General features: G+C 37.6%; 1 protein-coding gene across 2 annotated transcripts in view; it reads left to right on the forward strand.

The window, feature by feature from the left end:
- LOC127450785 (serine/threonine-protein kinase LMTK2-like) overlaps positions 1-27,704 on the forward strand; it is a 78,212-nt gene that overhangs the window by 11,951 nt on the left and 38,557 nt on the right. Inside the window, exons 2-3 of one of the 2 annotated variants that reach the window (XM_051715135.1) lie at positions 17,526-22,083; positions 23,599-23,729. Coding sequence is in view for 1 of the 2 variants with exons in the window: in XM_051715134.1 (XP_051571094.1) it covers positions 23,599-23,729 (131 nt within the window). In the remaining variant the exon portion in view is untranslated. The remainder of the gene's footprint in view (positions 1-17,525; positions 22,084-23,598; positions 23,730-27,704) is intronic. The other variant, XM_051715134.1, reaches the window with a different exon arrangement.

The following is a 27,704-nucleotide window of genomic DNA, read 5'->3' on the forward strand; positions in this document are numbered from 1 at the left end:
ATACCAAATAAGTAAATACAGAAGCACACTCGCTGTGGAATAAGTGGAGCTGGAGCTGACGCTAAGCATAAACAACACTTGCGTGTCGAGCGTCTTTAAAGGAAACACCCTGGAGTTACATCTTTAATGCAGTTATATTTAACGCATTAGAGCTTTATTAAAGTTCAAATAATAAGGAGGTTATGTAAATAACTACAAACTTCGAAACTGGCATTTCTTGAGTGACTCCGGCCAGGCTTCCTAAGCAACCAATTGGCCCGGTTGCTAGGGTGGGTAGAGTCACGTTGGGTTATCCTCCTTGTGGTCACTATAATGTGGTTTTCGTTCTCTGTGGGGCACGTGGTGAGTTGTGCGTGGATGCTACGGAGAAAACCGTGAAGCCTCCACGCGCTAGGTCTCCGCGGTAACCCGCCCAACATGCCACGTGATAAGATGCGCAGATTGACTGTCTCAGTTGCGGAGGCAAATGAGATTCGTCCACTGCCACCCAGATTGAGGCGAGTCACTATGCTACCACTAGGACTTAGAGCAAATTTTTTTGGGCATGCCAAATTGGGGAAAAAAGAAAGAAACATGGCATTTCTCTGTGCGGTCAGCGCCTCTTCTATGAGTTGCACGAAGTGTCCCAATCTAATGGGGGGAGATTGAAACTGCACCCAGCTGTCACGGGGATGCTCTTTCCTCATGCGTACTTGCTGCAGCTGGATTATATCATGATGGCTCACGACTTATTAAATCATAAAATGTGTCACAGCATTTCTTATCGTGAAGAAAATTGACAATACGCAGCTTTATTAATAAGAAAGAGTTTGTTTTTTTGAGAGTTAAAGATGGATTGAAGTGAATAGAAAGATGAGAGAGGGTAGTCTTCACACCATTATACACTGCAACAAAATACTTCTTGATTTGTTTTTGTTTTGGCTTGTTTTCCAATATAAATATCTAAAACTCCTTTTAAAAAAAGATGCATTCACCTGAGAAGCAGCATATAAGATATTTAGACTTGCTTTTAGAGAATAGATCTTGAATAAAAGTAGATTTTGTGTTTACTGCACTGGCAGAATTATAACCAAGTGAAAAAATACACTTATATACAAAATACACTTATATTTAAGATACATTCTCTTAAAGCAAGGCTAAATATCTTATATGTTGCTTCTCAAGTAAATGTATCTTGTTTTAAGGATTTTAAATGGAAAACAAGACAAAAACACTTGATAACAATAGGATTTTTTGCAGTTAATTTTTTTTACTGAATTTAACTTAAAGTATTTTTTTTTCCTTTTAATTCAGTGAATGTCATTTAGAGGTATTTTAAAAAGATGATTTTGTCCTTTTTAATTGTTAGCAAGCACGTTTATTGCAACCTTTTAAGTAGGAGCACAAGCTGAATAGTCGGTTAGGAACTAATGATTAATCGTAGCAATAATCGCCCAAATAGTCGAATAATCATTCTAATAATCGTTAGATTAGTCGATTATCAAAATAATCATTAGTTGCAGCCATAAGACCTATACCATGAAGGTCGCTGAGTGAACTTAGGGTTTCAGGATTGGTTTAAGGTTGACAAATTCAAACCATTCCAATCAGGCTTAATTGGTACCATGATGTCAACTCAGGCTTCGATCATGACTTTAAGATTAGATTACGCGCTCGTTCACATGAATGAGTGACGTTTGCAGTGCACAACCAATTGTGTAAGAGAACGCGATTCACTTCTCGCGAGAGATTTACTTCTCTGCTGAAAGTTGATGATTATAAAAATAAGAATTTAAATTAAATTAAACTGTGCACAAGACATTGTTTTAAAAATAAAAAATAAAAATTAATAAATGCATTTACACTGCTCAAGAGTTCAGCATGAAATCATGAAGATTTAAAACACATGATTTACACAGTACAAGGGATAACTGTAAAATTATGAAGCAATTAAAGACATTTACACAACAAGAAGAAACAGCGGCTGCTACGAGACCTCAAGAGGACTGCTGCAAACAAATTCTTAATGTGATAAAAAAAAAAAAAAAAAACAGCTGGTATATCAATGCATAAGTGAATTCACATAGGCCCACAACAAGAACACACATGCTTATTAATTTTAAAAGCTTAAATTTATTTAAAATACTAAAGCTTTTATATTTTTTTTAATTGAAAACTTTATATATCATTAAAACTATTACAAATATATATAGGCTTCTGTTGATTACAAAAGGCATAGACACTATAAAGTTGAATATTCACCCTAAGTTTATTTTCCTTTTTCTAAATCTACCAGTTAGTATATCAAAAAGTGTTTTTAGACAATGGAATAAACTACTTTGTAAATATATATTGGATAATAGGAAACCTAGAATTAGTCTTAAAATTCTTAAAAGTTGTCAAAAAGGCTTTCCCAAATGTAATAAATTATTATAAAGCTGCCCAAATTCATAATCATAATGTGTGGTGGGGTCTCTTTCACAGTGGACAAAGTGCACAGCTGACTGGGGCTGGCAAGCGTTACGTTCCGTCAAGAATATACAATGAACCATGTGAAATCACAACAGCGGCGCTCATAATTCAGCAGTGGCACAGCCGCTGGAGAATGCATATAGGGGAAGCATTACTGTATTTTGTGTTTTACTTAGGTTGCTTTTGTTTCATGTTATGTCTCGTTTGAAGATCTAAAACAATTTAGTATGAAAAATACACAAAAACAGAAGAAATCAGGAAGGGGGCAAATACTTTTTCACAGAACTGTACCTGTGTTTTCAGATTTTCCTGCTGATTTGAAATATATTCTTTGATATATCTTACTAAAACCAACTGTTTTAGAGATTTCAGTCTTTAGATAGGAGCTGGACTTGCATGCCACTTGTTTACATAGAAAAATAGCTTCCCAGCCTGCCAAGAGTGTTCTAAAGATGGCCGACAAGAAGGAATGGGAAGATATGGTTATCTAACAATTCGGTTTGATATACAGTATGAGGTTTACGATTCGATATTATCTCGATTCGATATGATAACACTTAAATGATATAGGATGGCAGAAATATTTTTTTTTTTTTTTTTTTAATGTTTGTGCAAAATGCACATAATTTCTCATCAAATTAAAGTTCTTTAATATACAAAATAAATCTTCAAAGTTTAAATATTAAGAATTTCTCTCTTATACTTTTCACTAAAAGAAAAGATCACAAACAAATAAGCCTTCAAGAATAGTGGGCTACATTCAGGCTGATCAGGTGCAGAACAAGCAATAGAACTGAACAGAAACTGCCCCGAAAAAGTATGTGTGTGTATATTTATTTTGTTAATAATTTGGTATTATTATAATCACATTTTAGCTTTTTTAAAATATAAAATTTTTACTCTCTATCATTTAATATTATTTCTTAATTGTATATATAATAATGAAATGAGCTGTCAATGTGTACAATTTACAAGTAATAACATTAAGTTTGCATTTCACTTTGAGAGTTTAACGCACATCTCACAGACTCGCACTGTTGTGTTTCGGTTCATTTATTAACGAGAGAGAAGTCTCTGTTTTTTAGCGCATCTGTGCTATTTGTGATCAAAATTAATATTTTATTTTTAACTGACTGTAAATAACAGAAAGGATATTAAAAGACACATTCGGGATCTCATCTTTGATGGACACATGGAAGAAATGGTCTGTCTTAATCTCAAGCACTGTTCAACAAAACAAGGCTGTTTTCCATGTATTTCAGTACTTACATTTTTAAGAGCTAAATTTAAGTACTTCAAGGATCTTGTGTGAACTGTGTAAACATTTAGGAAAAAAAGCGCAGTAGGTGTAAAATCAAGCAATAGAGAGATTAAGATGTTTGATCACATGGACAGAAACAATGTTTAAAATTTCGAAATAAAAAAATTCGAAATTGCCTTGATATGGTTTAGCATTTTTTTGGTTTGCGATATATCGAAATTCAATCTATCGTCCCATCCCTATCCACGTGTGGACTGACTTGCCTTGAAAGGGACTCTGACCATAAACAGGTCTGTGCCAATTGACTGTCAATGTGTTAAAATGAAGGCTGTCAATTTAACATGTAAATTCAGTGCGATTAATAATATAAAACATTTTGTGTTAAAAGAATTAACACAGTTAATCATGTGCCCTCACCGTACGTTGGGGCATTTCAAGCTTGAAGTTCCACCTTCATGTTTTTGGAAATCAAAGTCTGCAGGGGGCAGTCAGTGCAACTCCAGTTGTACAAGTAACAAACCAACAGCTGTTCAAAGACAGCTGGACGGAGAACAACAAACTACAGGTGTCTTGAGATGCATTTCACAAAGTTTCAAACGGCATTTTACTTGACAGAGTATTCACAAACGTAGCGTTTATGGCAAAAGACGGGACTATCTTTTTTGCGGTCTTTCTCAGCAAATATTTAAGTATGCGTTTAATTGTGATTGATTAATCGACACCTTGTAATGATTCTGTTAAAAAAATGTAATAGATTGACAGCCTAGTTAAAACCTTCTCCGAAGATGTCATGAATTGGATCTGCACTAAACAATGTGTGTTAAAGTATCTGTCTACTTTGTCCACAGACAGGACAATTTGAGAATGCACTACTGTTTCCAATTGGGTCATCTCCACTTCTGTGCGAGTAAAGATCACTTCATTATGCAAGAGAACTGAAATAAGAGCTGGCAACTTGGTGTTTATTGGTCTGAAAAGTAGTTGAATAATTTGTGTTGCTTGCCAAGTCATGATATAAACCCATGAGTCAGATAAGAAGAATAAATGGGGAGGTGATTCTGAAACTGCCCAATATATGCCACTCAGCAAAAGAACAGGAGTTCAATCTACAGCACCAACACTGACTGACAGTAATGATCAAGACATCCCTCATCCATTCCACAGTAGTGCTGTGTGTTATGATGGTAAATGCCATGCAACAGTAGAAATGAATCAGTCTTTAGAGTTTCTGTTATACTGTTTATATTGTGGTATATTCCGGGCACTTTGTGTAAAAATCCAACACAAAGCTGAAAGCTATAGTCAGCACTGCAGACTCTCCTGTAGTGTAGACATTTTCATATAATGAGAGCAATTTAGTTTTAACTTGGCCCATAGGTTTTTTTATGGTTGCCAAGCAGTGTTGCAGCTTGGTGCATTAATATTGCGCATATATCGGCTATTTTCTAACGGCTTGCAGAGTGGCTCTCCCAGTCAGATTTATGTTGCATTACTATTTGAGTCATTTGTTTTGAACTAAAGTGTTTCATATTGTGCAGCTTTTTTCATACTGTGGCCAGACTTTATAATTTCTTATTCAGTATCACGTCTTTTGTCTATCAATTTTCAAATAAAAAAGATAATTCAGGGCTCGACATTAAGCATTGTCATGTGCTTGTCCTTCGGACAAATAAATTGGTTATTCACTTGTCTAAGTAAAAAAGTTACTTGCCTGGAGACAAAAACAAAAGAAAGGACTTAAGAAAGAAAAGAAAAAAGAAAAGCCTCCATCGTCATCATTCACACCTTATAGGGATTAAGAACACAATGCAGAAAGACGGTAAATCATTACTCACCCTCAAGCCTGTATGAATTTCTCTCTTTTGAGGAACACAGAATTAGATTTTAGGCAGAATGTTAGTCACTATTCACGGTCACTGCATATTTTTTTTTTTTTTTCATAAAATAAAAGGGGATTGAGACTGAAACTAACATTCTCACTAACATCTCCTTTTGAGCTCCATGGAAGATAGAAAGTCAGACAGGTTTGGAACAACATCAAGGCAAATAATGATGACAATTTTTGGTGATACTTTACAATAAGGTTCATTCACATTAGATAATGCATTAGCTATCATGAACTAACAATGAACAATATTTTACAGCATTTATCAATCTTAGTTAATGTTAGTTACAACCCCCCCCCCCAAAAAAATACAATTGTTCATTGTTAGTTCATAGTGCATGAACTAATGTTAACATATCCAACTTTTTATTTTAATGTGTGAAAATGTATTAATATACTGTATGTTGGAATTAACATTAACCAAGGTTAATAAACTATATAAAAGTGGTGTTTATTGTTAACAAATGGAACTTTTCTATAAAGTGTTACCCAATTTAAATTTTTGGGTAAATCATCTCTTTGAGAGTACAAGTCATTTCACAGCAGTTGCATTAAAAACATCTGTTTAATATTGACAAAATGCATTGAAAATGTTAACAGATAAAATCCTGAGAGAACCTTGCTGCTAAATCAGTTCTGTTGTATATTCAAAACAGACATGCATATTAAAGATAGATGTTTTCATTGTGTGTAATTTATTAATGTTATAGCATTAATATTATTATAGTGTATATTGTTATATACTTATTAAAATTGACTGATTCACATGGCAGAGAAAATACCTCAGATACATACATTAGATGTAACAGGTGCATAAGTCTGTTTTAAGCGTTTCTCTTCACTCTAAAGATGTTTTTATTACACAAAGCATTTTTGCAATTTCTGCCTTTTTGACGAGACAAAATTCGATCTCTCCAACGTTGTGCGCTTGCGATGAAGACAGCTTTGTTGATGTTAAACAGGAGCAATAGTTGCTAGTCACTTATAGAGACGTGGTACAACATCATTCGCATGTCCAATTAACAGGTTTTTACCCGTTTATATATGTAAAATCTACAGTTCAATAAATATGCACTTCCCCACTGCTCGCACTCACAAGATGCTGAACGCTGCACCACGAGTGAAGGTGAGAGGGCGACGCTATAGAGGGAATTCCTTGCATTTTGAAAGTGAAACATGTGGGAATGATTAAAATTGTGCTCAATCCCGCGCTATTGAGCTAACAGTCGTTACTGAGATTTTAATCAGGCTACCTGTCTGGTCAGGCAAGTAAAATTCCCTTTAACTTGCCCGTTCAAAGTTCCATTTGTCCCGGACAAGCGTTAATGTCGAGCCCTGATTCCTGAAATTGTTAAAACAAAATAAGATAGATGAACCTTTCAGTTATACTAAAAAATGTACTGTAATTTATTGAATTATTGACAAATGGGCATTACCACACGGTTATATTGAATTTCCAACCAAGATTAACTACATTTTGATATACTGTATAGGTACCTGTGATATAAAATTACTCATACTGTGATATAAGATTTTGGTCATACCGCCCACCTCTTTTCCAGAGGAACCTTTATACTTACTGAGCTGAAACCCTGATTTCTAGTCTCACTTGGTCTCATGTGATGCATTGGAACTTTGGCCATTGCTTGTTTAATTTTCAGTGCAACATTGTTATTGATTTACTCTCAGTTTCAAGAAATATGTAGTGCACTCTAGCTCAACCCTGCCTTGCTCATGTAAGTTGACTTTAGATTTATATTGCACGCCCTGATCGTAAACGCAAGGGCTGTCTTGTTTGGCCAGCTTAGCAAGTCGATCAAACCTTTTATTTTCTGACTTCCTCAACATATTCTTATTGTCTTAAACTATCTCATGAATAAGGCAACATTTTCTTAAATAATTCACCATCCAGCCTCCTTTCTGCACAATTTGGTGGTGAAGTCTAGTGGTTAAAGAACTGGGTTGGTAATTGAAAGGTTGTAAGTTCAGACACTTTAAGGGCTGATCCATGAACTATTACCATTGTGCCCTTTATCAAGACACTTTACCTCAGTTCACTCCAGGTGGACTGGCTCTGTAATGCATTTACTGTAAATTACTGTGGATAAAACCAATAAGTTTCCCCTGATTAGCTAAACACTGCAAAGTTTTGGAAGTGACAACCGCATTTAATGAAGGTCTATTGTTCTGTGTGTGTATGGAATGCAGGAATCACTTCTGAAATTGCAATGGTTGACAATTTATCATAGTAATATGTGATAATTATAGCAATTCTTTTCCACTTTGCAGCTGTAAACTTAGTGTTAAGACTCTAAGACTGTTTTGTGTCAGCTGTTTTTGACAAAAGGAATAATAGTGACCAGTAGGGGTGTGCACGGCTACCATTTTTAACATTCGGTTAACCGTGAGGTTTCCTGAACGGTTAATCGGTGTTTCGTCTGGAGACGGGACACAGGAATAAACAATGTTTATTGTAATGGAGTTTCCTTAAACTTGAACTTCCTTACACTACTCAAAACAGCAGCAAATAAAGTGCACAGTGAGCTATGAGTCTAAATAGCACAATACATACATCTTCAAATGATAAAATCTTGCATTAAAGTCAAACAAAAATAATCAAACCGTCACTGCCAGTATCTGACTCTGCAAGGGCAGCTTTACATTTCCGTGAGTGAGCGAACGCAAGTATTGTCATGTGCGTGGTGTCCCACTGCTGCGGTTAAATAGCCTCATCGGGGTGCTTTGATTCTTAAATGGTTTAAAATTAAATTACATTGAACTTGTCTAATTATTGCACTAAATATGCACACCAGAGCAAAAGGGAAAAACACTGTCTTACTGTTTATCAAGCGCTGAAACATTGCTCGGTGAAAAGTAAACTGGAATCTTGTTTAATGGTGTAACAAACAGCCACATAAAGTACTCTTCTTCAGAAAGCAGCGCAATGAATGAAACACAACACAGGTGTTTATAAAAATTAGTCTTTTTAACTTTTACTCTGTGTCTATAAATGTGGTGATCCTGCGCGAGGCGCTGAAAGAACAAAAAGTGAGATTCAGCCAACGCAACAGTCAAACACGTCCGTCCAGTGCATGTCAGTATCACTGATCTATAATAGAAAAACAGCGCACGTGCACACAAAAGCATGTTTGAACAGCCCCTAACTCGCCCTATACTTGAAAAACTAATCCAGACCCGGCCAGAAAACATGACGGTTTGTCGGAACTCATCGAGCTTGGATCAGGTTTGAGACCTGGTAGACGAACCGAATAGTGATTTTTATATTCGAAAAGTGGCGCATCAAACGGTTAAACGAATGCCGACTATTCGTGTACATCCCTAGTGACCAGTGATGAATTAATGTCTTGCAATTTCATTGTTGTCAGAGGCGGTGAGTTTTGTTTATGCTCTTTAAAGGAATAGTTCACCCAGAAATTAAAATTATCTCATTATTCACTTACTCTGATGCCATCCCAGATGTGTATGACTGTCTTTATTCAGCAGAACAAAAATTCTGAAGCTCTGCAGGTCCTCATAATGTAAGTGAACGGGTGCCATCAGGCTGCTGGCTATTTGATGATCCAAAAGGCATATTTTGGCAGCATAAATGTAATCCACTCAAAAAAAAAAAAACAAAAAAAAAATTTTGGCTAACCGATTAAGTTATGACATCTCTTATTCATATAGACAGGGTGGGGTTTATTCGGGGCCGCTGCTCTTCTGATAACGTTCAGAATATATTTCATCAATATTATGTGGTCAGTGGCGAATGATCAGACTCCGGTCGCTGCCATCTCACTTGACGCCAAGCCTTTGATATGGTAGAATGGTTTTTAAGATTTCGGGAATACTTTTATTGGATGGATTAAGTTACTTTATATACACCCGGTAGTGGCGGTACAAACAAATGGATTAATTTCACATTATTTTACTCTGGGTAGGGGCCTCTTTCCCCATTATTGTTCTGTCTTGCCCTGGAACCATTAGCAGCTGCGATAAGAAAGGAGGATGATTTTCCAGGGGTGGTGGCAGGAGGTGTGCCGCATAAGCTTTTGCCCTACGCAGATAATATTTTATTATTCGTCTCTGACCCCACTAGATCTATGCCTTGCCTCCACAGAATTATTCATTCCTCTTCTAACTTCTCAGGAAACAGAGTCAATTGGTCTAAATCCGAAGCTTTGGCTCCGACAGCGTACTGCCCAGCGACGGCTTTTCAGCTGGGCGTCTTTCAGTGGCCCAAACAGGGAATTAAGTATTTGGGAATTTTATTCCCAGCAAATTTGTCTGATTTAGTTAGTTAATTTTGACCCCTTAATAAAAAGGTTTTCGAGCGATGTGGGCAGGTGGGCTTCATTACATTTATCTATGATTGGGAAGGTCAATGTTATTAAAATTAATTGTATTCCAAAATACAGCTACGTGCTACAATTTCTTCCTGTAGATGTCCCCCTCTCTTATTTCAAGCAATTTGATAACACAGCGAAGTCCTTCATTTGGAATGGTAAACATCCCAGATTACATTTCAATAAGTTACGTACATAGTTCGATTGACAAAGGTGGGCTAGGCCTAACCAAGATTTTGTTTTATTATTATGCGTTCAGTCTCAGACATTTGGCTCATTGGACGCTTCCACCTGAGAGAGCCCCTCCCTGGATTCTTATTGAACAGGAGGTCCTTGCCCCTATTTCACCACTGCAAAGCCTTTCGATCAAACTAACCGTAGATGTTAAGTTACACCCCGTTATCTCGCATTTGCACTCGGTATGGACAAAAGTGTCCAAAGTGTTTAATGTGGACATTTATATGAATGTTGCCTCAAGCATATGGCTGAACCCAAAATTATGTATTAATAAGTCCCCTTTCTGTTGGTCAGAGTGGATTGTGAGGGAGGTTAATACGCTCAGTGACCTATATGAGAGTGGAGTGTTGAGATCTTTTGAAAATCTGGTTCAACATTTTAGGATTCCCAGATCTCAATTCTTTAGGTATTTACAGCTGCGTCACCTGCTCTGTATTGTTTTTGTGAGTAGCATACACCCCCCTAAAGCAGCAGATACTCTGGGAGTGGTGATTACTGCTTTTGGAAAAGGTCATGAGGCATCAGTGTATTACTCTCTGTTAATTCAGAGTCTGGGGGATGGAGCTTTAACTTCTATCAAGAGATTAAGGGAGAAAGATTTTAATTTTGTATTGGAGGAGGGAGTGTGGGCTAGGATTCTAAACAACGTCAAGTCTGTATCTAGAGATGCAAGGGTGCGCCTTATGCAATTCAAGATTTTACATTGATTCTATTGGACCCCCCTCTAGATTGTATAGGCTTGGTCTTAAAGACACACCCACCTGCTGGCGATGCCAATCGGAGGATGGCGACACGGCCCATGTTTTTTGGTGGTGTGCTGAGATCCAGGAATTTTGGTTAAAGGTTCAGAGTTTTGTGTGTGATGTGTTGGGTACTCGGGTTTCGTTTTGCCCCAGGTCATCGAAATAGGAGATAAATACATAAAAAATTGGGTCCTGACCAGTGTTATGACAGACAGGCAGATTGTTTTAAAGGGATGGAAGTCGGCTGGAGCGCCCTCAATTTGGGAGTGGTGTGAGGAGATGGAGAGAGAGCCAGCTTTCGAGGAGGTGTCGTGTAGAAGGCTGGGGATCTGGGATTCATCTGATGGGAAATGGGGCAGTCATTTTGGGGGACTCTCGGGGAGGGATTGTGGAGAGAGAGGCATAGTTTTAGATGTGTATGATTATTTTACATATATACACATACAGTTGTGCTCAAAAGTTTGCATACCCTGGCAGAAATTGTGAAATTTTGGCATTGATTTTGAAAATATGACTTATCATGCAAAAAAACTGTCTTTTATTTAAGGATAGTGATCATATGTGTCTTTGTATAAATAGTCAATGAGTTTGTTAGCTCAAAAAAGAAGAAGAAGCTGTGACCTGACTTCCTGTTGAATTCAGTGTGTGTGGTGCAGCGGGTCAGGGATTAGATCGTTAGCATGTTCCTGTTAGCCCATGCTTGTTGATGCTGGAACTGCAACCCGAGAAAGAAAACTGTATGTTTCTCCATTGACAGCTATTCAAAAGTAGCTGTGTTTTATAACTAACTATTTTTTATTTTTTTTGTTCCAAGAAAAATAATAATCACAATTATTTCTTTACATTATAGTATGTCTTTTTTCAGTGACAGATTGTTTTTGAAGGGCTACTATGTCTGTTGCCATTGACGAATGACCAGTCACATGATTTTTCTATTTTATTTATTTTTAGCTGGTTGCTAGGTGATTGCTAGGCAGTTGCTAGGGTGTTCTGGGTGGTTGCTAGGGCAATGTTAAGTGGTTGCTAGGCAGCTTCTATGTGTTCTTGGTGATAGGGCATTGCTAGTTGGTTACTAGGGTCCTTGGTGGTCATTCAGGTGATGCTAGGAGGTTGCTATGCGGTTGCTAGGGTTTTCTGGGTGGCTGCTAGAGTGTTAGGGTTGCCCAGCTGGGGCTAACAGGGACCTGCTGATCAGCGAATTTCTGAATCCCTGCACCACAAACAGTGGTGTGCACAGACCTCACCAGGGACAGGGGTGAAAGGATTAAAAAAAGGGCACTGATATTTTTATTTATTATTATTATTTATTTATTTTATTTATTAAAAGTAGCACTTATATATACTTATTCTTTGCTTTTTGAGTATTTATGCTTTTTCTTGTATTATAAACATTTACTTCCTTTTTGACAAATAATAGCATATTCTGTTATATTTCTAACAATAAGCACCATATTCTACACATTTTTTCAGACATGGTCTGTGATAATCCCATGTTTTTGACATGTCATAGTAAAACCATGGTATTTTTTTAAGTAACTTGGAGTACACTATGATCGTTCAGTACCATGGTATTACCCTGGTATTACTTTTCTGTCACTGAAAACGATGCGACTGCTCCCATACATGTCTCAGATCACAAGCACCGATTTCAACAGGAAGTGGGAACACAGCTTCCTTTTCCAGTGAAATAAGCTCTCATCTAGGCCTGTCGCGATTATTAAATAACCGTCTGATCGCGGTTATTTGATCTAACCGTGGTTATTTGAGACAACCATGATTATTGGTCATTAAAATCCCAATGACATTTTAATGCCCAAATAAGGGAAGTTTAAGCAAATATACTGTATAAATACCATGAACGTTTATCTTCCAAAATACATACATTTTATAAATATAAAAAATATGTATGTTTGTTTCATTCAGTTAAACTCTGAGTCTGAACATCACTGAGCCGCACCTCAGAGGTCAACCAGCTCCTGTCCCGAAGAGTGCATGAAGCGCTTCCACTGATTCTCATGTATATTTATTTAAATCAGTGAGCACTTCTCAAGTGCTCTGATGTGTGTCAGCAGAGGCTCAAGCCAAACTTCAGCGAAAATATAAACAAGTATAAACTGTGATAGTGAACGCAAAGCACTCCGGTTTCACTTTAAACAATCGTGTAATGGCAAATGTTCCTGGTTCATACACACAGTGACAGAGGAGATGCACTTTTTATTTCTGTGGAGTGATAAAATGATGAAACGAAATCTCGAAGATTTTGCTTCATGACAAAAAAGGGCTTGTGGGTTTAATCAGAGATTTAAAATAATGTGTGAAAGTGAAGAAATATTTTATTATTGCATAATATGATAAAATATTATATATATAATATATATATATATATATATATATATATATATATATATATATCTTTATTTTTTATAAACATATATAATGTAAAATGTATGAGTTCAAAAAACAAGTGTAAATGTAAAACTGACCAAAACTAAAGTTGACCAAAAAGAAAGACATATTTTAAGTATTTAGAAGTATTTATTAGAATATATTTAAAACATAATTTTTCAAGTCATTCATTAGTTTTTAAAGCCTAAAAAGGAAATCATATGTCCCTATTCTATTAATTGATTTATATATTTCAAGTTAAATGTGTAAAAATGACTTCTTAAGGTGTATAAAGCACACTTTAAGAAACATGACAATTAATCATGAAAGCCCTTAAAGAAACAATTTATTGTCATAATCGCATTTACAGTTGTGCTCAAAAACTTGCATACCCTTGGAGAATTGGTAATATATGTAGCATTTTTAAAGAAAACATGAGTGAGCAGGCAAAACACTTTTCTTTTATTTCTTGTGTTATAACAGAATGGCACAATCATAAAACAAAACATGGCAACAAAGAAAAAAATGAAATGACCCCTGTTCAAAAGTCTGCACACCCTTAGTTCTTAATACTGTGTATTGCCCCCTTTAGCATCAATGACAGCGTGCAGTCTTTTGTAATAGTTGTCTATGAGACCCCAAATTCTTGCAGGTGGTATTGCTGCCTATTCGTCTTGGCAAAATTCCTCCAGGTCATGCAAAGTCTTTGGTCGTCTTGCATGAACCGCACGTTTGAGATCTCCCCAGAGTGGCTCAATGATTTTAAGGTCAGGAGACTGTGATGGTCACTCCAGAACCTTCACCTTTTTCTGCTGTAACCACTGGAGGGTCAACTTGGCCTTGTGCTTAGGGTCATTGTCATGCTGGAAAGTCCAAGAGCGTCCCATGCGCAGCTTTCGTGCAGAAGAATGCAAATTGTCTGCCAGTATTTTCTGATAACATGCTGCATTCATCTTGCCATCAATTTTCACAAGATTCCCCTTGCCTTTAGAGCTCACACACCCCCAAAACATCAGTGAGCCACCACCATGCTTCACAGGGATGGTATTCTCTTCTATAGGCCTTGTTGACCCCTCTCCAAACATAGCACTTATGGTTGTGACCATAAAGCTCTATTTTGGTCTCGTCACTCCAAATTACAGTGTGCCAGAAGCTGTGAGGCGTGTCAAGGTGTTGTCAGGCATATTGTGACCGGGCTTTTTTGTGGCATTGGCGCAGTAAAGGCTTCTCTCTGGCAACTTGACCATGCGGCTCATTTTTGTTCAAGTATCGTCATATTGTGCTCCTTGAAACAACCACACCATCTTTTTCCAGAGCAGCCTGTATTTCTCCTGAGGTTACCTGTGGGCCACAATTCTTCTGGCAGTTGTGGCTGAAATCTTTCTTGGTCTACCTGACCTTGGCTTGGTATCAAGAGATCCCTGAATTTTCCACTTCTTAATAAGTGATTGAACAGTACTGACTGGCATTTTCAAGGCTTTGGATATCTTTTTATATCCTTTTCCATCTTTATAAAGTTCCATTACCTTGTTATGCAGGTCTTTTGACAGTTCTTTTCTGCTCCCCATGGCTCAGTATCTAGCCTGTAAACTTTTGATCAGGGCAATTTGGGTGATTTCTGTTATCATTATGATTTAAAAAGGAGCCAAACAACTATGTGATGATAAATAGCTTCATATGATCACTATCCTTAAATAAAAGACAGTTTCTTTGCATGATCAGTCATATTTTCATAATCAATGCCAAAATTTCACAATTTCTGTCAGGGTATGCAAGCTTTTGAGCACAACTGTATTTGTTTTACAATTAATCGTCAGCCAAATTTTATAATCGTGACAGCCCTACACTCATCAACTATTGAAATTGTCTCTCATCAACCTGTGAAACTGGCTCTTACTGAACTTATTGAGAGGATGTTAGACAATGTGACAGTATCATCTCAACATCTTGTTAGATCAGTATGAGTACTATAGTAGTTAATGTAAGACATTTTCATCTGTCTGTTTGAAAGAGATTTCAGAAGTTATTGAGAGACAATTTCATAAGTGCATATGAGAAGACTTGAATTAATGATTGAAAGACACTTTCAGCTACAAATGTGTCAATTTAGTTTAGGTAATGCAAGTCAACATAATCAGTTTTATAAATATTTCACTAGTGTTTATAAGAATCTTTCCAATAATGCATATGAATGAATTTCACTAATGTTTAAATCATTATTATAATTTCACTAGTGTATGTAAGAATCTATAAGAAGAATAGTTAATGTAATGTAATTCAAGTTTAGAAATAATCCAGGTATGCTGTCCAAACTGATTTTCACTAAATGAACTCAAGGAAGAATGATATATAATAATTTATTGTATGTATGCCTATCAATACATATTAATAAACTGAAATGTTTACCCGCTTGAACTTTTTAAAAAATATATATTTTAATACATGAAAAAATGCCACACAGAGACTTTTTTGAACATTTAGTATGTTGCAAATAAATAGTTGAATCAGAGTTTGTTTTTTGTTTTTTTTTTGGATTTTCTCTCCTTTTCTCCCCAATTTGGAATGCCCCATTCCCAATGCGTTCTAAGTCCTCATGGTGGCGTAGTGATTTGCCTCAATCTGGGTGGCGAGGACGAATCTCAGTTGCCTCCGCATCTGAGACCATAAATCCACGCATCTTATCACATGGCTTGTTGAGCACGTTACCGCGGAGAATAGCGTGAAGCCTCCACACGCGCATCCACGCACAACTCACCAAGCGCCCCACTGAGAGCGAGACCCACATTATAGCGACCACGAGGAGGATAACCCAAAGTGACTCTACCCACCCTAGCAACCGGGCTAATTTGGTTGCTTAGGAGACCTGGCTGAAGTCACTCAGCATGCCCTGTATTCAAACTCGCGACTCCAGGGGTGGTAGTCAGCGTCAATACTCGCTAAGCTACCCAGGCTCCTTAAATCAGAGTTTTTAATACATTTATTTAAATGAACAGTTTGAACTGATTTACATGAAAATGACCAACTCTAATGTCAATTTTGAAATGGATGAGAGCATTTCTCTTCCTTCATGTCTTCCTTTAGTGTACAGCCAAAACAAAAGCTTCCGGCAACTAAAGGTAAGCATAGCTAAGCCACATGCATAATAATAATATTAATATTTCGAAAAATATATCTCCATAATGATTTCTTAACTTACTAATCACTTATTATTTTCAAAAAATAATGAAATGTGGGCTGAGACTCCATCACAAAGTGGACAAAAACAGGTACACCGTGAAGTGATACAATGTGAAGATGATGTTAATCCATTTTCCCCCCTATATTTTACTGTATTTTTTATTTAGTTAGTCTGGTTCTTTTTATGAGGACTCAAGTGTGAAAAAAATACATAAATAATAACCTTACTGTAACAGAAATGGTATTGGCAGTAGAGCATTGGAAGTTTACCCATGACTTTTGGTCAAGAGGAAAACATAACTAGGTTTTTTAAGAACCGTTAATAATCATATCGCAGGTCAAATCGCAATCACAATATTTCTTTAAATAATTGCAATAAAATATTTCATCCAAATCGTTCAGCCCTAATTCACCATCTGACTGCATCTGACTATAATAAATTATTGTTCTAAATATCGGCAATAATTCTATTAGTGAGGCGATGATATTATTGTGCACCACTAAAAAAAATAATTCAATTGCGATATTCATAATGCTGCCAGCAAAATCATCATGAATATATGGTCAATATTTGATACATCGCCCAGCCAGCCCTATTTTGGGTTAGGCAATAAGCAGCAAAAGCTTCTTCTTGATGCTGCGGGATTTCGAATATGAATTTCAAATGTGAATCTGATGAGAGTTTTGCTGAACTTTAAGGGTTAAAACACAGCAAACCACCTCAGATGGAATAACCTATATGTTAAAAATGGCATTTTATACAGTGCTGAATGCTGGCTATAGGGTAACTGGTGCAATAATTATTTCTATTATTGGAGATCATGCCAACCACTGCTGAAAGATCTACATTAATTTATAGGTTAAGCCATTGATATGGATCCTTGTCAGCTAATCGCACAAGTCAAACTACTGTGTTAGCAACACATACACACAAACATGTTTCTCTCTTTATTTTCTTTTTTCCCTGCTTGTCTACGTCTCACGTCTCTACTGCGTGCATTCATCTTTTCCTCTGTGTTTTACACGGATTATTGCATCAGTCTCAAACATCTGCTGATCAGGAACCACATCGATCTCAAACCCTCGCCGCTCAAGAACAACCATAAAAACAACAACAAACAATTGCGGTAAGTCATGGCATCCGCACATGTTATTTCTGATAAACATTATTCCACATGTTTACTATAGCTTCTTCCATCAGCAGTGAGGGATTTACATGTGATAAATGTTAGGAATGAGTCAGGCTGACGGAGAAGATTAATTGGGAGGCATGCATAAAAACGCTAGTGGAGGTCAGTGAGAAAGAGAAGCCTGTAGATACTGTTTCAGATGCGGGTAGTACAGTGAAAGACACACACACTTTGTTCCTGCTGTAGAGCCCCTGCAACAGGGCATTTGTGTGACATCTCTGCAGCACACTCGCTCAGCAAAGCGACACCACTCTCTTGTTCCTGTTAGGGTTTCCAATTGATTCTCCCCACTCAGTGATGCACCCATTGAGAACCATGTTGAAAAAGCCTTAGTAATAGGTGATTCTATTGTAAGGAACGTGGAAATAGAGACTCCAGCCACTATTGCATATAATGCATTTCGCGGGCTTAGGCATCTGACGTCAGATCAAATTTACAAGTGCTGGCTAATACTAAATGTAGATTTTCTAAAGTTGTTATTCATGTCAACACTATTGATGTCCGGCTTCGCCGGTCAGAGATCACTAAAGATAATGTTAAAGAGGTGTGTGAACTTGCAGCAATGATGTTAGACACTGTAATATGCTCTGGCCACCTCCCTGCTCATCATTCAGGTAGAACTATTCTTTCAACCACTAAAGATAGCTTCACTATTAATCTTCCAGAATTGCCTCATACTCAGTAAGCCAAAAAGTCTAGAAGAACTTGATGAAATAACAGAAAATATAAATACAGTGTTCTCTAGCACTCTTGATTATGTCGCCCCCCTTTAATGAAAGAAAATTAAAGAAAAAAGCCTTGCATCATGGTACAATGATCACACTCATGCTCTCAAGAGAGCAGCTCGGAAAATGGAACGCAAGTGGAAGAATACAAAATTAGAGGTATTTCGCGGTGCATAGAAGGACAGTGTCTGTAGCTACAGTTCAGCATATTTTAGCAAACTCATAGGAAATAACCACAACAGTCCTAGGTGTTTATTCAGTACTGTGGCTACATTGGTTATAAAGAAGGAATGAAGCCTCGACTGAACTAGATATTCCATCGCAGCACAATAGTAATGACTTAATGAATTACTTTATTGATAAAATAGAAATCATCAGAAATAAAATTGGAATTAGGCAATCAACTGTCACAGCACCTCAGAAAACAGTGTCTCATAATTTTCCTCATGAGAAACTTCAGTCCTTCACTGTCATAGGTCATGAAGAACTAACAAGCTCTTAAAAGAGATATTCTCTGTAATCTCAGAACCTCTTCTTAATATTATTAACTCCTCGCTATCCTTAGGATATGTCCCAAGAAACTTTAAAATGGCAGTTATCAAACCGCTTATTAAGAAGCCACAGCTTGATCCTGGCGAATTGGCTAATTATAGACTGATTTCAAATCTCCCTTTTATGTCGAAAATACTAGAAAAGGTAGTGTTCTTTAGGGCTGGTCGTTATGGCTTCAGAATTTATATCTCGATATTTTTCAGCAAATTGACGATATTTGATATATATCTTGATAATTATGTTTTTGCTCTGAAATAACGTGTTCTTTTAATCAGAGGAACCGTCATTTCATCTAAACAGCCATTGTAGCCATGTAGAATTAATATTTTAAAGGCATTAAATAAAAATCTTTTTAAAATAATGAAGGCATGTTTCCCATGTTTTCAATAAATTAACAAAAGTGAGAGTAACATGTAATAATTTTTATTGATTTGCACGTTTATACTAACATAACATACAATCATATATGGAAGCTTAATAAAAATCTTAATTACCTTCATATATTTTTACTAAAATGTTGTTTTTTTTTTTGCTGTGTGAATGAACAAATTGTGCAAAAAATACTTCACTTATTTTTTGGAAACCAGATGAATAACGCATAGCACTAAATTATTACTGTGGAACCCAGTCAAGTTTATTATTATAATATGGAATTATTATTATTTTCAGGATAAATTTTTTTAAGATAAATTAATATATTTGTTTTATTTACTTCACCCTAAACTGGGGTTTTTATTTTGACACTGTATGCAGTTATGTTTATTTCACCTTCACCAGGAGATGTAAGCGCAGCGTAGTTCTAGCGGGAAGACTAGCAGCTGTACATCATCGCACCATTAGCTAGGTAACTCCTAGCCAATCACATGTAAGCCATTGCTTTATAAGTCTGCTCATAATCTATCACATTGCTGTTTCAATGTGCTAACACGGCAACCTCCACCACCCCACCAGCACCAGTTGAGTCCCGTCCTGACCGGGGGTAGGCTCCTCGCCCTTGCCTCCTATCTCCGGCAGGATATGACGGTTCCGAGTACAACTTCTTTGGACCGCCAGACGGGGTTTACGCCAAAGAGAGACATTACATTTCTTTTTTATATTCATCAAATAAATGTCATCTTAAATTTCACTCAAGTCTGCAAGTCTTCCTGATAGAACTTTTTTATGAAATGGAAAGTGCAATGTTTGATTGGCAGTTATGAGTTTTGCATCTTGTGAACCACTGTCAAACTCTACTGTTCCACGTTTGTAGATTTGTATAAAAGCTTAATAGCGGTTACTAATGTTAGGAAATCTGCGAATGCTTGAACCTGCAGTACTTCATAATGCATGTGAACTGCGCTAAAAACACGAGCCCATGAGCCCCGCTTCACCTGCGCGTGCACACAGATCAGCGCATTGCTGGTTCATTCTGAAGCACACACAGACCTTTTTTATCTGTCTTTAATTGCAGCCTTTGGCAGTTAAATAATCACATGATCAAATCTCCATTTTGAAATTATTTTGATTAATTATACAGCCCTGAAGGATTGTGAAATTAGTCTGCTGATGCACTTTATGAAACTTAATGGCCAAATAAAAGGCTCATTAAAATCATCGAGATATTAACAATATTGTGAAATTTTACATCGTCAGCAAGATCATCGAGATTATATCATGGGTATTCGATGTATCACCCAGCCCTAGTGTCCTCCCAACTATGTTAATTTCTACAGAGAAATGGTATACATGAACAATTTCAGTCAGGATTTAGGCCCCATCACAGTACAGAGACTGCACTTAGAGTTACAAATTACTTGCTCTTATCATCTAATTGCGGCTGCATTTCTCTTCTAGTGCTTTTAGATCTTAGTGCTGCCTTCAACATGATAGATCACGACATTCTCTTGAATAGGCTAGAGAATTATGTTGCCATTTGTGGACTTGCATTAGCATGGTTTAGGTCCTATTTAGCAGACCGCCACCACTTTGTCTATGTAAATGAGGAATTGTCAAACCAAACAAAAGTATGGAGTGCCACAGGGATCAGTTTTAGGGCTTCTGCTTTTCTTCTTATATATGCTTCCCCTAGGAGATATTATCAGGAATCGTGGAATAACTTTCCACTGTTAGGCCGACGATACCCAAATTTATATTTCTTCTAAACCCGACGAAATTTCACAATTATAGAAATTAGCTGAGTGTATCAATGAAATCAATGATTGGATGGCCATAAATTTCCTTCTACTCAATTCTGACAAAACAGAGGTACTAATTATTGGACCAAAAACCTCTAAAAATAAGCTGCTAAAATATAATTTGACTCTTGATGGATGTACTCTTACGTCGTCTTCTACGGCGAAGAACTTATATGTTATATTTGATACCAATCTGTCCTTTGCAAATCAAATTTCCAATATTTGTAGAACAGCATTCTTCCACCTCAGAAATATTGCTAAGTTAAGACACTTGCTCTCTGTTGCAATGTACTGCAAGTTCAATAAATAAACTTCAATTGGTTCAAAATGCAGCTGCCAGAGTGCTGACTATATGAAATATGATCATATTAACCCAATTTTATCGTCGTTACATTGGCTAACTGTTAAATTTCCTATTTTAAAATTCTGTTAACTGCAGAATTACGATCACAAAATTCTGGCCTGTTAATAGTTCCTAGAATATCAAAATCCACAAAAGGAGGTAGATCTGTTTCATATTTGGCTCCTAAACTATGGAATAGTCTCCCTAACACTGTTTGAGATGCAGACACACACTCAGTTTAAGTCTAGACTAAAGACTCATCTAATTAGCCAGGCATACACCTAATTTATCCATCAACTCACAATTAGGCTGCTTTAGTGAGGTCTGCCGGAACCAAAAACATTTCTCAGAAACATTTCTCATAATCTATAACTCTGCAATAAATTGAATGGCATCTACACTAATATTATTCTATTTGTTTCCCTTTCTCAACCTCGGGAATCATATCCTGAGGTTACCAGAGCCAGCCAGATCCAGTTACGTTCCTGCTTGGTGTCAGACTCCACTGCTACGAGTCGCTGAGTGATGACGACAAACTACAGCCGGTGCTAGCCAGACATCATTTCAGACTTTTACGATGGACTTCAGAGGATGAACTGATCCCAACTCCAACTGTAAGACATCAGATACTTCACATGCCACTGCCTGAACCTTGGATTTAGGATGGACCCCACCGAACCTCAGAGAAATGATCTACCGGTTGAACTGCGATGCACCTCACTGATCCCTGCCTGCATCACCTTTGTTTATTGATGGACTACACTCTTGAAATGGAATACATAGACTATCATTTAATTGCCAACAAAAGCTTTCATCAGCCAACTAACAAAGGACAATGCATCTATGTGAACTTCTGCAGTTAATCCAGGATGAACTTCAAAGATATTAAGTCATTCATATTACAGTTCTTACAAAATCTTTTAAACACCGGCCCTTAACACTTATGAAGTTTATTATTTTTAAGCCATGACTAGCACTGTACACAAATAACTAATATTGGCATTATATTCGTGCTTTTTAGCCAGAGGGGAACTGGCCCCCACAGTGAGCCTGGTTTCTCCCAAGGTTATTTTTCTTTTTTACACAACATCTTATGGAGTTTTTTGTTCCTTGCCATAGTCGCCTTCGGCTTGCTCACTGGGGTTCTGAATACAATTATTATTTAACTATTTATTTTTATACACATTTTATCATATTTAATCAAACTACACAATGATGACTGTAAGACTTTATAGATATTACAGTTTCATTTTCTGTTAAAGCATGATTTTCTGTAAAGCTGCTTTGAACAGGTGTGTGTTGTGAAAAGCGCTATACAAATAAAAATGACTTGACACACCTGACACTGCTGGTCCAGCTCACCTGACCTCAGATCAGTGTTACTGACTCTCCTGCCTTGAGGGTCTTTTGCAACCAATTATACTGCCTGCTGTTGTGACCCCTGGAGAGGTTTTTTGTTTTGATGAGTGGAATGGAGAGCAGTGTTAATGGCATTGTGGTGACAGAACAGGTGCCGATGCTGATCCAGCCTTTCAACACTGATATCTGAACTGCTGTCAGACCCATCTATAGCAGAATGTTCAACAAATGGTTTAGCTGTGGACTGCTGAGAGAATAGTCTCATCCTATAATCCCTCAGAGAGAGAGAGAGAGAGAGAGTGAGATAGATTAATTGAGAACAAATTGTCTTGGTTATCTTGTTAAGGCCTTTTCACACTGAGCGTGAATGCTCGTTGCAACATGATTAAGTTGAAACAAAGCATCACTTAGTTTGGGCACAGAGTGCAAAAATTCACCCTACGGCTGCGAAATAAGCTTTTGGGTCAGTTGTTGATTGATGCACAATTTGCTTTTGATCTGGTATGCAAACTGTTTTAAGAGCCTACGTGTGAATAGTTTGGGGTGAATTTGCATTGCTTTATTGCAATGGTCTTGGTATGAATAGGCCTTTAGGCACTTGTCATTCTCTTGATGGTGACGTGCTGTGTATATATAAGCAGATCAGTGTGGCCCATCTAATTAAAAATAATGCTGCATACTACACAAGCGATCCATCGAATTTTATTACTCTTAACATTCATGCAGTCCGTAACACATTGAGCTATAATCAGGTGTTTGTGTTTGTTCAGGAGAGTCTGCTGGAGACGTGGATGTCTCTCTGACCATCTCGCTGCTTTTGTCTCTGGCGGTGTTAGTGGCTCTTGCTGTGTTGCTGCTTAACTGTGCGTCCTGCTGCAAAGAGCAAGTGATCAACTTTAAGGTGAGTGAAATGTCCTCGTCTCTCTGTTTCAAAGTCTCTGAAGTCACCATAGCAGGGTGGGAAATTAATGTTTGCCCACCAGCCACACAAGTTTTCCCCTGAATTCACATACAGTGGCAAAAAAGTATGTAAACCCTTTGAATAGCACGATAATGGTTAAAATGATAATCATGATTATTTTGCTTAAAATGTTTATCATGATTATGCTGCCCTTTGAAGTTTTATTTATTACATTTTTTTATTTCAGGGCTGCACGATTTGGTCAAAAAAAAAAAATACTAGTGCGCTTTTTTTTTTTTAAGTCCTCGTGGTCGCGTAGTGATTCGCCTCAATCCGGGTGGCAGAGGACGAATCCCAGTTGCCTCTGTGTCTGAGACCATCAACCCGCACATCTTATCACGTGGCTTGTTGAGCGTGTTGCCACGGAGAAGCTTCACGCCATCCACCGCAGCAACCACATTCAACTCACCACGTGCCCCACCGAGAACGAACCACATTATAGCGATCACGAGGAGGTTACCCCATGTGACTCTACCCTCCCTAGCAACCGGGCCAGTTTGGTTGCTTAGGAGACCTGGCTGGAGTCACTCAGCACGCCCTGGGATTCGAACTAGCGAACTAGCAAGCTTCAGGGGTGGTAGCCAGCATCTTTTACCACTTGAGCTACCCAGGGCCTTTACTTTGATGTAAAAAAACTGAAGGAAGTGTATGTGTGTTGTTTCTGTTGACAACAGTTTTGGCAGGCTCTGGTGCTCCATCCAAACATGGTGAAATGCTCTTATCTCCTCCTTGACCAACAAAACCCTGGTGCCATGGGTTTACTTCACATTTTTTAGGGTGTGTTCACACTTGGCAGGTTTGGTTAGATTAAAACGAACTCTGGTGCGATTGCTCTGTTAGTGCGGTTCATTTGAACAGGTGTGAACGCTGCCATCCGAACCTTGGTGCGCACCAAACAAGTGGACCGAGACCGCCTGAATAGTGGGTTTTGGTCCGCTTCAAAACGAACTCTGGTGCAGTTCGATTGATATATGAATGCAACATGGACCAAAGACGTCTAAACAGACCAAAAACAGGAAGTAATTTGCCTAATACTGACCTCAAGCATACCTGGTTCTTCTCATCATAGGGGCTATGTTGACCATTACAGTTCGGTACAGGTGTCGGAATTGCCGTCAGCCGTCCTTGCAACATATCTTCGTTTGTATGTGCAACGGAGGAATTTCTGCTGCTGTTTTGACTCCTTTCACATTTTATTAGCTCTTCGTTTGTTCTCAGCTGGTAAAAATACCACCATATATACCTATATATATATATAATGAGTGCATTTCGCCCAGTAGCCAGCATTGTTTTGGATGTTCGGCAAGTTCCGTTGTAAAATATACGTCATAAAAGCTGTCCAATCAGGTTGTTACTTTTTCCTGATGCCTTTTGTTTTGTATCTTTAGGTTTGGTGTTAAGAATGCCAGTGTGAACGCTAAGCGAACCAGGACTAAATTTATCATTTTCTTTTTTGGTCTGGACCAAGAGGACCAAGAGAACTGAACTACAAGTGTGAACACCCTTAGACACTTGTAATGGCCAAACATAACTGAAATTACGCAAATGTGCAATGAGGTAAATCTCGAGCGCTTTTTGCGCGTTCAACACACATTAGAGACACGCACAAACCAGACTGAACTCGGAGCACTGCTGTTCTATATATAATATATAATGAGAGCACGAGGTGGAATTCATGGCTATTGAGCACAGAACTTGCGGTGTAATCAGTTATTGGCTGAACAGACAGCGTTGTTGAATGACTCGTCTCAGAACAGTTTGAAAGGCACCAGATTTTCATCCTACCTCCATATACACTCTCTGAAGGCAGCACGTTCCAGTTCTGATGCAAACCTCATATCAAAGCGACACACATGCGAAACATACTCGTAAACATCTGCGGCTCCGTATGACACTGCGTGAAAAAGTGATTGGTCAGTGGCGAACTTCTGAAGAGAGCTCGATTGGTCAGGTTCGGTAAAAGTAGACTTCAAAATCACTTGTGATTTGACCTATCATCTGTAGACACAGCCTATCATAAAAATGAGCAACAGTTTGCAACTTTACCTGGCTGATAATTTCTGTTTGCTAGCTCACTAATATCGCAGACGACTATGCTTAATTAACTGTGAGGCAGAAATCGTGATCATAATTAAAATACGATTACGTATGCAGCCCTACCTTTGGAATTAGCTGGTTTTCTGCATTACTAAAATGTGTTCTCATCTTAAAAAAAAAAACACATACACGTATAGACAAACACAATGTGCTTAAGCTAACAACACAAAAACAATTATCTTTTATGTCTTTATTGAACACATCCCATTAAACATTTGTTGTGCTGTGGAAAAAGTAAGTGAACCATTGGATTTAATAACTGGTTGATCCTCCTTTGGTAGCAATAACCTCAACCAAATGTTTCCGGTAGCTGCGAATTTTGAACCATTCTTGCTTACAGAACTGCTTCAGCTCAGCCATAGTCTGGTGTGAACGGCTCTCTTGAGGTCATTCCACAGCATCTCTATTAGGTTAAGTTCTAGGCTCTGACTGGGCCACTCCAAAAGGTGGATTTTCCTTTTTTGAAGCCATTCTGTAGTGGATGTACAGTGTTTAGGGTCATAGTTCTGCTGCATCACCCAACTTCTACTGAGCTTCAGCTGGTGCGCAGCCACCCTGACATTATCCTGATCTTGATAAACTTGGGAATTCATTTTTCCCTCGATGATGGCAAGTGCCCGTTTGCATAAAGCACCTTAAGTTTAATTTTCCCTTAAGATCACTATGTTTCCCTTAAGCTTAAGGGTGTTACAGGAAATAACCCTTAAAGGTTACTTAAGGGTTTTTATGGGTAAAACGTCACATTCCCTTAAGATTTCCCTTAAGTATTTATTTTTTACTTAAGTGTGCCCTTAGAAACCATTAAGTGCTGCATAAAGTACCTTAACTGCCATTTTCCTAAAGATTTCCTAAGGTTAGGAAAACTTCACCTTAAGTAAAGGTTAAGAGTTTCAAGGTTCATAAAAATGAATAAATAGCTACGTTTATACAACCAATTGAAGATTATAGTGTGCCAAGGCAAATTTTTCACAATAGAGAGAACCCAGTCTAGACCATTTAAGCGATGAAAAACTGTTGCAGGAGTACAGATTTGACGGTCAGGTAATATGAGAAATCGCTAACAAGCTGGAGGGCGATCTAATAGGAGCACACACAAACCAGAAGTGTACCCAGTATTATCTGCTCTCTGTATCTTTATAAACTGTAATTTTTATATATCCTACACCCCTAATGACCACCGCTAATATTCTTAATTTGGAATGGCAATCAGTTCTCTGCACAGTTATACAAGCATCTTAACATCTTGCACCTCTAATCCAACTCTTACCGGGCAGTCTTTCAAAGTTGTCTTTCTCAAAAGGCCATAAAAGCAGAATCCTCCATTAATTGGTCTGCATGCGAAACTCAGGACATTTACACAAGAAAATGTGTACACCAAAAAGTGTTTGAATCGATTAAATTCGAGGATTGTACCTCGGATACAAATGGAAATCTGCCTGTGTATCCTCCAGAAAATGAGTTTGAAAAAATATTTACAGTTGTGCTCAAAAGTTTGCATACCCTTGGAGAATTGGTAATATATGTACCATTTTTAAAGAAAACATGAGTGAGCAGGCAAAACACATTTCTTTTATTTCTTATGGGATTCATATTCAACTGTAGGTTATAACAGAGAATGGCACAATCATAGAACAAAACATGGCAACAAAGAAAAAAATGAAATTACCCCTGTTCAAAAGTCTGCACACCCTTAGTTCTTAATACTGTGTATTGCCCCCTTTAGCATCAATGACAGCGTGCAGTCTTTTGTAATAGTTGTCTATGAGGCCCCAAATTCTTGCAGGTGGTATTGCTGCCTATTCGTCTTGGCAAAATTCC

The sequence above is a fragment of the Myxocyprinus asiaticus genome, chromosome 13 (assembly GCF_019703515.2).
Source record: "Myxocyprinus asiaticus isolate MX2 ecotype Aquarium Trade chromosome 13, UBuf_Myxa_2, whole genome shotgun sequence".
Taxonomy (NCBI): domain Eukaryota; kingdom Metazoa; phylum Chordata; class Actinopteri; order Cypriniformes; family Catostomidae; genus Myxocyprinus; species Myxocyprinus asiaticus.